General features: G+C 35.3%; 2 protein-coding genes across 2 annotated transcripts in view; one reads left to right on the top strand and one right to left on the bottom strand.

The window, feature by feature from the left end:
* Positions 1-651: 651 nt before the first annotated feature.
* Positions 652-8,504, bottom strand: LOC136815745 (vesicular inhibitory amino acid transporter-like). The gene is made up of 2 exons (XM_067072195.1): positions 8,273-8,504; positions 652-2,640 (listed from the first exon to the last, which is right to left on the bottom strand). The coding sequence occupies exons 1-2, from the start codon at positions 8,300-8,302 to the stop codon at positions 1,144-1,146; spliced, it is 1,527 nt and encodes a 508-aa protein (XP_066928296.1). The 5' UTR covers positions 8,303-8,504; the 3' UTR covers positions 652-1,143.
* Positions 5,164-10,463, top strand: part of LOC136815748 (esterase OVCA2-like) — a 9,569-nt gene continuing 4,269 nt past the window's right edge. Inside the window, exons 1-5 of the mRNA XM_067072198.1 lie at positions 5,164-5,264; positions 7,103-7,125; positions 8,744-8,814; positions 9,543-9,626; positions 10,278-10,408. Coding sequence (XP_066928299.1) covers positions 5,241-5,264; positions 7,103-7,125; positions 8,744-8,814; positions 9,543-9,626; positions 10,278-10,408 — 333 coding nt within the window. The 5' untranslated portion in view covers positions 5,164-5,240. The remainder of the gene's footprint in view (positions 5,265-7,102; positions 7,126-8,743; positions 8,815-9,542; positions 9,627-10,277; positions 10,409-10,463) is intronic.

Consider the following 10,463-nt stretch of genomic DNA (forward strand, 5'->3'; position numbering starts at 1 on the left):
TTTTTGTTACTCGAATTTTATATTTTTGGAAAACACGAATCAGGGAAAATAAACATTATATTTCTGTTAGTCCTTGATAGTTTTAAAATCAGAGGAGTAATACAACAAATTTTTACAATTCGATTCTATATTAATTCTTTGTCAATTTCATTTAGTTTGTTATGTTATATAATACAAAATATTTTTATATCAAAAAAGCTAAATCGTTAAAAAAAATTTGTAATAAAATTAAGGATTGACAAAAAATATATAGCTGTACAGATTTTATATGCTAATATTGTATATTTATATTTCAAAATAATTTGCTATACAATAGGAATTTGTTTACCCAAGAAGAGTGATTTGAGTTATAAAGGCGGAGATCAAATGTAGATTTGAAGCAATCCTGCGGTTAAAGTCTTAAGAGGCCATTATATAAAGAAGGGGTGAAAATTCTTCAAATCCCTCAAATTTTACTTAACTCGAATAATTGAAAGCCCTAAAGGCAGACTGGCCCAGAATTTACATTTTTTGAATATCAATAATAATTTTTTTGTTGCTTGTAAATCACTTCCCTTAAGTCAAGAAAGCTTGATCGTTGTACATTTTTGAATAATGATTAGACGTTCAACTATGGGGTGCATGTGATATCAAAATGAAAAACTAGCCATGTGCCAAAAATATTAAAAACAAGTCGAATCTTGAATCGGAAAATTACCAAACAGAAACAAAAATTGGCCTCAGGGAAGTTTACATAAAAAAGTAAGCCTTGACAAATATTTAGATCAAGGACCATACATTATTTGATAAATAAACTGAACAAAAAGAAATTTGATACATTGAAGGTTGTACGAAAGTTCAAGTATTGCCTTCTATTTCTAATGTTCTGCCATTTTTGTTATTACACATTCAAAAGGATCATATTTTTTCATCCTTACACAAAATTTGTCAATACACACACTATTGACGTTGATACCTCGTTAAGATGTTTTGAACAACTAAAATACGATCTCAGAATAGTCTCTTACACAATTTAGACTCCTTTGTCAACAAGAGTTGTTTTTATATTACCACAGGTTACCATTGATTTTAGGAATTACACCCAAACGTGAATATTTCATTAAAAATGCTTTCATTTCGCGATATCAGAATCACCACTTTAATCTATAGATAAGTCATAATAAGGGCTTTCGTTGAAAATGCAAATCCCAAGGATCCAGCAATTAGACCAAAGACCATGATGGCAACATCAACAGCAACTTCCCATTTAGCTAAAGTGTTCCATCTCAATTTCAAGTGGAAATAACAAGGAAATAAGAAACATAAACAGGTACCAGTGAGGGAACCTATTACTCCCATTAAGAGTCCGAAATGGGGTACCATTATAGCCAAGAAAAGAGCGAATGCGATCAAAAGCGGCCGCGTGATAAGGAGCCAGACCCAATGAAATTTAGAGTCACGATTCAAGTGAGGGAAGTAGGTTAGAAAGGCATCATCGAAAGTTAAACTGACGACGAACATTCCCAAGGGGATAGCCAAAAGTACGTTACCGATGACTAGGAAGGTTGCCACTTTACTCCAGATTGGATAAGCAGCTAGATTGACTGTAGCAACTTCCTCTGTTAGATTTCCAAAGGTTAGAACCATGAATGTACCGAGAGCACCTTTGACGATAGCGGCTAGCAGGAAAGACGAGTTCATCATACCGTTAAACTGTTCTGGTTTTCTCATAGATCCTTCAATACTTGGAAAGACGGCATGAGCACAATATGAGAACACAATAATACCAAAGCCAACGGGGAAGGTTTGTGGATCAAATGGTGGAACATTGACCAACGACCATACAGAGATTTGAGTGAAACAAAACGCGATGAGAGTCACCAGGGCTGACATCAATGAGAAGACAGATAACATGGATAACCAAGAGACGATAGACATCTTAGTGATAAACAGTGTTGGCAAGCTGATGCAACAATTAAGAGCTGCCCATTCTTTCATACCTAGTCCTGTATATTTTTGAAACATGTCTGCCCAGACGGTACCAAGAAGAACCACATACATGATAACTCCACCGAACATCTCCACTGATTGGATGATTCCAAGAATAACTAGTCCTTTACGGCCCATCACTGCTTCGGCCACTTCAGGGTAATTGACTCTAAGGCGTCGCTTGATTCCAGTCTTTTTTGATTTCTCATACATGCATTCAATAAGGAGTTTACCAGTATGGCAACACAAGATTGCGACAATGAAGATCATTGCCACGGCCGCCCATCCACCCTGTTGGACTGCATATGGAACGCCCAAGATTCCGGTTCCTTGGATCAAATTACTGACGTTCCAACCTGCCAAAAATGCATGCGCTTTACGATCATCAGACGGTTTCTCAAGCATGGAAACGCTCAGCGATGCAGATCTGAAACTTCGGAATTGTTTCGAGTGAAGGAAGCTGCGGCGCTTCTTGGCGGCTCCATATTTGGATGATTTCCCACTTTCGACTAAAGCGTAATTTGTATTGATCGATTCGTTACCCATGTCCCCTGCAGGTGGCTCAACGCTGTCACCGAAAGCGTCAGCACCATCTGGATAGTACGATTCTTCTGTGACGACAGGTAAGGTATCACTTATGACTGAGTTGGTTCTTTCCATTTTGCGAAATAACTGAAACGAGAGCAAGAAAGTATTAGAAACTAAGCTAAAAAGTGCAAATGAACAAGCTAGGAAAAACAAAAGTCTATCAAAATAATGTCTTCATGTAAGAAAAATTCGAATTGATATCTAAATGAACGACGAAGCTCAACTTTGCAAGCTCTGGATATAAAAATCTAAAAAAGCGAGAGTGGAGTTTTATTTAATAACATCTTTTAATATCAATGATCTCTTTCCACTAGACTCTAACTAATAAGGCAACAAACAGACTTTATGGCGTCCTTATGAAACTTGTGCACTTGAAATACCATACTATTTCAACATAAAGTGATTACGTTTCAAAAAATCAAACCCTCCTTTAAAAACCACCTTCTTACGATGCAAACTGTATTGTTCAAAGCAAGAAGAAGGAGAGCACACAATTCTATACATGGACATAAAGTATAAAACAATACTCTCCCACTTAAACTTTCGACCCCTTGGTATCATTCGTACAAAAAAGGAATAGTTGAATTCATTCCACAATCCACATATCAAGTATCAACAAAACGCAAATAAAGGATATTAAATGTCAAAACGAAAACATCATTGACAATGAAAAAGGTCTTTTACTAAATTGACCTTAAAAACCGTAAATGAAATTTCCTTTTTAGGATTTGTCTATATACGTATGTAATAACATATTAACAAGCTCTTGACGTTTTGGTTTCATATGAATGAATAAATGCATCAAGTACATCGTTAGCACTGTCAGTATTTCCATTCATGAAACTTTTGAGAACACACAAAAAAAAAAACGGTATTAAAAAGACTTGTAACCAATAAAATTTCAACCTCGCTTTGACGTTAATACTGAAATTTCATGTGCAATACTTATGCAATTCTATTTTATTGTCTTGTTGTAGCTAATTTCTAGTAAAGACCTGAATGACTCCTCCTTTCAACTAGATTGCTAATTTCAAACAATATTATTGCCAATAATCTCTAGTGCTTTTTGAAGTTACTTTCTCCGTTCTTTGACTTTTGCCAGCCTTTCAAGAGCCTGTTCAATTACTTTTGTCAGATGGGATTTTTCATGCTACAAGTTTGTAAAAATCATGCATCCCACAAGGTTTTGAATTTCAAAAATATTTGCCAAAGGCTTAGCGAGTTTATTTTCTCTTAGGCAAATTTTCATACAGCTTTTTTTTTGTGCTAACTTTTATACGAAATTTATAAAGGGGGGGGGTACTGTTATTGGCAGATGACGGTTATGTGTGGGACCTTTCAATATCGTACCTTATGGAGACTAGTTTTTGCGAAGAAGTGGTCATTTTTGAAAAACTTTCTTCGATTTTCCAACCTTAGAGAGACTACTTTGATACTTTCCAAAATTTGTAGCCCTTCGAGACTTTACAAGGCGAAAAACCGACCTTTATTGTCCACATATACCCAGCACCCATTTTTGCCTAAGTCCCTCCCTCGGTAATTTTCATTACAAATTCTCTGCCATTTCCTGCAAATTATCTCAAATATTATGCAAGTCTCTCTCTGATCTGCTTCTCTGGTACAGACATTCACTACAGAAAACTTTTGCGCAATTTTTCGCGATTTATTTTCGCTCTTTTGCGAAAGTTTGTCAAAAGTTAACGTTAAAAACTCACAAATCAATTTCTGAAGATGTTACAAGAATTGATTTAAATCTCATCTATAACTTTCGGCAAAAATCTTTAAAATTGAAATCTATCAATGAAACTGTGAGATTGTGATGAATAGGATTTTTCCGAATCCAACATATTTCTTTTGCCTTTATTAAATAATAAAGAGTTATTTGAAATTAGGATTCAAGCATGGAATATTAATCAGCTTTAAGGCAATTTTTCTTTAAAAATTTCATCTTTATCTACCTTGCATAAATTTCACGAAAAAACCTTCGTTAAATTCGCTAAAGTAAAAATGTAATTTTCGTGATTTTTGGACAGCACACGAAATGTGGCACTTAAAAAAGCTATCAAGGCGTAGGCTAAACCCAGGGGGGGGGGTACTTAGGCAAATGTAGGGTACGGTATGTGCCGCCCTTAAGGGTACCTTATTTGGACTGTCCCGCTAACTTTTTACCCCCTGAGAAAGATTGAAATTTGGTCAAAATTGGTCAAATTTGTCCCGCTAAGGGTCGTAAAATTGCCAAAATTTTCCTTCGTTTCCTCCTTTTTAGTCCCGGTAAGGGTCCAAAGTTCGAAAGTCGGGTGGTACCCCCTGTCAGCTAGCAACCCTAGTACCCCCCGGGAACCTAAAGTGGTTAGAAAAGGGTCCATGGCTTTATACAAATCATATGTAAATTCCCTTGAACATGTTGGCTCAATCAAAGTGGGAAATTTTCGATTTTCGAACTTTGGCCTTTGAACATACCCCTCACATACCAGACATACTATATACCCCTACTTACCCTACCTACTACCCCCTCCCACAAACTCACGGGAGGGAGCCACTTAATTGAATGGCCTCAAGGACATTTCCGTTTATCAGATCATCCGGAGTTTATTCAGGTTAAAAAAAAAACCCGGATAGGACGGTCTCTCATCGACGCGTGTTTACAAATGGCTCCACATGGTCCGCAAAAGAAATAAAATAAAATGGCGGACAAAAAACTTCTAAAAGTAAGTACCTCTCCATCCTTTTTCAAGCTTTATTTGCGTCCACATCATTAACCTCTACTTCCAGAACCATTTAGCTTGATATCTTAGACGATCAAACATCATGAAGATTCAAGTATATATAAGATATATCAATATCAATAAGTGATAGACGATTCCATCAAAGAGTGCTCGCTCAACGATCAGGACCAGAGCTTCATACAGTGTACAAGAAAAAACAAAATTTGAATTATAGAACTTCAAGTTTCATCTTTTACGAATCGTCAGCTATCAGCTATTTGATAGCTGACGATTCATAAAAGATGAAACTTGAAGTTCTATAATTCAAATTTTGTTTTTTCTTGTACACTATATAAGATATATACAAAAATCAGAAAAAAAGTCTGTGAAATGATTGAAAATTTCTGCCTTCATCTCCTCGGGGGCCGTTGCCTATTTAAAGACTTTCTTGAAACCTTCATTCCATCAAAGGTGACCAAAGTCCAGGGCCCAGTTGCTCAAAATTGATTAGTGCTGATCGTCAGCAGTTGAAAAAATTAGGTTTAAATCTTGATTAAAACCCTAATTAAAAAGTTAAATTTTAATCCTGCTCTGACACCCAGGATATTTTGGAAACATTCGTAAAGTGACGTCAAGATAAGGAAACTATTTGGAAAATATTTGGAAACATGTTAAGTTAATCTGACGTTCGAACAGGAGAAGTTGATCCCATGGCGATTAGCGCCAATCGTGATTTAATCTACAGTAATCGACTTTTGAATAACCAGGCCCATGTGTCAAGGTCATCAAACATGGCTTGGCAGCAGGTTTTAGGTGCCCCCTAAGAATTCAGGTGACCCCTAAGATTTAGGTAACCCTGGTTTCCAAATATTTTAGGTGACCCCTAAGCCAATGACACGTCAAATTTTTCCATAGTGAAGTTTATGATGAAAGAAAAACAAGTTCAGAAAAAGATCACCAAACATAGAATCTAGCCCCCAGGTCCATCTGAAAAAATTTAGGTGACCCCTAACATGGTTACTCCCCCCTAGCCACAGGCTAAAATTAGGTACCAATTGCTGCTGGATGTTTTATCCCTCCCTCAGGGGGGGATTCCAGGAGGGGCGTTCCAGCTATGTCAAAGGTGTTCTATTCCCATTAAAACATCTCTATTCAAGTCTTTCCTTGTTGCTTTGGTAGAATGTTCTGTACAATGTAAAATGTTCCAAAAAATAAAAATATCGGAAAATCCAAATTTTTTAAACATTGCACGAGTCGATGTGGAAATGCCCAAGTTCCATGATCTCAATATGTGCCTCTGCTTTTTCTTAATGTTTTCTCTGCTAATTTTTTAGTTTCAAAATGATTAGCAAAAAATGTCTATGTTGGAAGTTAAAAAAGCTGGAAGCTCCTTAAAATGAGCTAAATAAAAAAATCCCTGGACCTTAACTGACTCTTACAAAACCAGAAAAAAAGAGGCACCTAGGGTCAGAATTTACAAATAAGTTTTCATAGAAAAAACGTCTGTGTCAAACCCATTTGTCTTTTTTGTTTTCGAACACCTGAAAATGTACCTTTTTTGTCCCAAAACCCAAAATTTCAAAAGGTTTTGCTCAGGAGCATGAAAGGATTCTACAAAGAAAATCATATAATACATCTCGAAAATTACTAAAAAGCTAAATCCAGTGACCTTGACAGACCTTCAAAAATTTTTGAGCTTTAAAAGATCACCTTTTCAGCAAAAAACAGCCTCTCTAAGGGTAAAAAGGTCTACCACGCACATACCCAGCATTCCTCAACCCTTACACTCCTCTGGGGGTTTATTATCAAAAATAATTTAATCTTTTCATTTCTCTTTTCAGGTTTTGGTCATTCATGGTTACAGGTAAACATTTCATTTTGTCATCTGGATTAATCAATTGATTTTGATTGAGTTTTTCTGGTTTTTCATTAGACACCTAGCTTTGGGTATACAGGGTGTCGAATCAAAAAAACAAAGCTCATATTTTATACAAAGTAAAATCCTCAAAATTCATCATTTCACTTCCTTAGGTAATTGAAACAGGAATGGACTAATCAGGTCAAATCGTTTTATTCTGCTTTTTTCCAGACACACTGCATTTTTTTAAACTTTGCAAGCCAATTTTGAAAATTCACATGAATTTGTCATGAAAATAGACTCTGCTTAGATTTTTCCAAGGAAACTGAGAAAACCGGTTATTGTGGTCAATATAAAATTTAGGAGATCTATTTTAACTACCTCAATGCTCACTTTAAACCCCTTGACTGAGTGATTTTACTTTTGTTTTCCACGTGTTTTATAAAAGTTTTAGCATTTTTATTATGATAGAATTTCGAAGATTTGAAACTCTAATGCTAATTTTGACAAAATGGGAAATTTTAAAAGTAGTTTTCAAAAACAAAAAAGTATCAAAGAGAAATATGCCAATGATAGGAAAATCTTTATTTGAAACATTTAAAAAGCCACCAACCTTTAGAAAAACCTTTGAGTAATATTTTTTTCGGAAGAAACCTTAAAAATCGTGATTCTGCAATAAATATGTCTCATCTGTAAAGCTGTAAAAGTTTTCTGATAACCGTTTATATAATATAGAAAATGGAGAAATACTGTCGCTCAGGGTTATTCTAGCTTTTATATCAGTTCTGGATATTGAAAAACCATGAAAATAAACCACGGCCATTAGACTTTCGAAATCCAGTAAAATTTGGACAGATCATTAAGAACTCGTGGAAATAGAATCTACAACAAAACATTCCTTTTAAAGAATCTTCTACTATTTGCTTGGAAGAAGTACAGCATTTCAAAAAAAAAAAGAAACAACTTTCTTCCCATCCTGTGCTGCTCGAGTGCAAATTTTTAGAAATTTCTGCCTTCTTTCTATATCATGGAAATAAATATCTTTAGAAAAGGTGTCAAGCTTAAAACAAAGTTCTAATGACGGCAAAAATGTTATAGTGTATTTCCTATAGTTTCCTAATGCAGAAAATAATAAAAAGTATAAATAACTCACCCTTCTAAAGAATTTCTTTTCTTCGGCCATTTTGATTTCTTTTATGATGTGTGCTTGCTTCGTCTCTAAACCGTGTATTAATGTAAAATTTGTCTTCTGAAAATTTCGTTCTTGTCTTCACGAATGCCTGCTCGTTTATAAAATTCTGAACGCCTCTTTTTGAAACTTGTCTTCTCAAAAGGTTCGTTTATGTGTGTATGTGTGTTGTATTTTCAAAAGTATTGTATAGATGTGTGTAAAGTATTGACATATCATTTTAATGCGTGACTTTCTAAACGTTTATTCCACAAGAGAAAACCTTATTGTGTTTCTTTTTCAAAGCAATTAAGTTCGTAACGAGTGTGCTTTGGGAATAAAAAATTCTCATTCTGCTTATTTTGATTAGCCAATTATAATCATATTAAATCGTTATGAACACAGTTAATATCATGATTCTCAAATTTGATATATTTTTTCAATTGATATTATTAGGCAAAGTGCAAAACTTTCAAGAGAAAAGACAGGATCATTACGTAAAGGCTTGAAAAAATATTTGGACTTAGGTAAGATTAAATGTTTTTTTAAATGTTTTCATAATATGCTGACTGTCGGGTACCTAATAAGCGCGCGGGGGGAGGGCTAATTAATTTTTCGAAAATTTTCCAGCCAGGATATTTTTATTCCAGCCCCTCGCTTTTCAATTTTCTATTTCCCGTGGTCACAATTTACGACCTTCCGTTCATTTTTATAATATTTCAATTTTTTTAAAGAAATACCTTCCTTTTTTCTCTAAATGGCGCAATTTTTACCTTCTTTTAGTGGGTTTTAGCGGGTTGGCACTGACCTTGACAGCCGACGGGACGTACCCATGGTTTATTCCCAGAATAGCAAAAATATTTTATGTAGACAGTGCTAGGCTTTACCCTATCAAGGAATGCTCCTATGAAATCTTTTGAGTCGGGTACCGGCAAGATCGTCATCTAATCCCGTGGTGGAAACGCCCTTTACTTGAACTTCTTGGCTGATATTTAGCCGGGAGAAAATGGGCTTTTTTGCGATAAAAGGTTTGCGAGCACTCCTTTGACACGTAGAATCACGCAATATACCTTTCTTTCAACTAACAAGATTTAATTGTTTCACCAAAGGGTTTTGTTAACTGAACACAAATAATGAATATTTGGCAAGTTAAACCACAGTGTTCTGTTTTCACCAAGTCATGACGTCATGTCATGCCGTTGCAAGGAATGTAAGCTTTTCTGACAAAATATCCTCTTTCTGTTTTTATGTTTAGTATACATAACAGCACCGAACAAAATCCCTCCCATCATTCCCGAAGAACATCAAGACGGAGGAGGCGAAGTCAAAGAACCTGAAGGTAAAAAGGGGCGATTTTTTTTGCTGATTAAGATTTTAATGTTTAAGATTTTGATGTTTAAGAAATGACTGTGGTTTTACTACAAAAATATAACAATAATTCCGATTCTATATGAAAAAGATATTTGGAAAAGATTGGACACGATTAATATTTTGAATATCTGAAGTGAAAAATTCTAAATAATTCTCGATTTGCTAATCGAGTACTATCCTCGTATAGCAACATCAGAGTGTCCGTTATGAGAAATTCGAGTAAAGTTCATTTCATAGGTTAGAGTAGAATGTCTAACCTTTCTCAGGCAAGACAAATTAAAGCCACTTATTTCCCATCCAGAACGCGCCTAGAACGCAATCATGACGGTGGATTGTATCTAGCGGTTCCTTTGTTTTTGAGGACTGAATTTTTTGAAATCTGGCGATAGATTTTACTTTCAATTCGGCTTTTGTGTGAAAACGATGCGCGGGCGTTCTGTATGGAAAATTAAGTAGCTTCATTTCCCATCCAAAAGTTTTAGCTCCTTCGGGGCTTTAAACTCAATGTTCATAGCATTGTTAACTGAAGGGACAAGAAAACTTGTTCGAGTTAAGGAGGATTTCAAGTTATAGTGGTTCGAGTTTAAGATTGTACAATTACCTCTTCTCCACACTTTAGAGCAATACGGTTGGTGGTTTTCAAATAAGAAGGAGAATGGGGACAACGCATTTTCAGCACAAGAAAATTCTCAGGTTGAATATGGACATCAAGAATCGATAGATCTCGTTGAGAAGGTTTTGGAAGAGCAGGTATGCAAGTATTTGTTATTTACCCTAGTGAAATTTTATTAGTTACCAATAGCGT

The sequence above is a fragment of the Clytia hemisphaerica genome, unplaced genomic scaffold (genome assembly GCF_902728285.1).
Source record: "Clytia hemisphaerica strain Z4C2 unplaced genomic scaffold, Clytia hemisphaerica genome assembly, whole genome shotgun sequence".
In the NCBI taxonomy this organism is placed as follows: Eukaryota; Metazoa; Cnidaria; class Hydrozoa; order Leptothecata; family Clytiidae; genus Clytia; species Clytia hemisphaerica.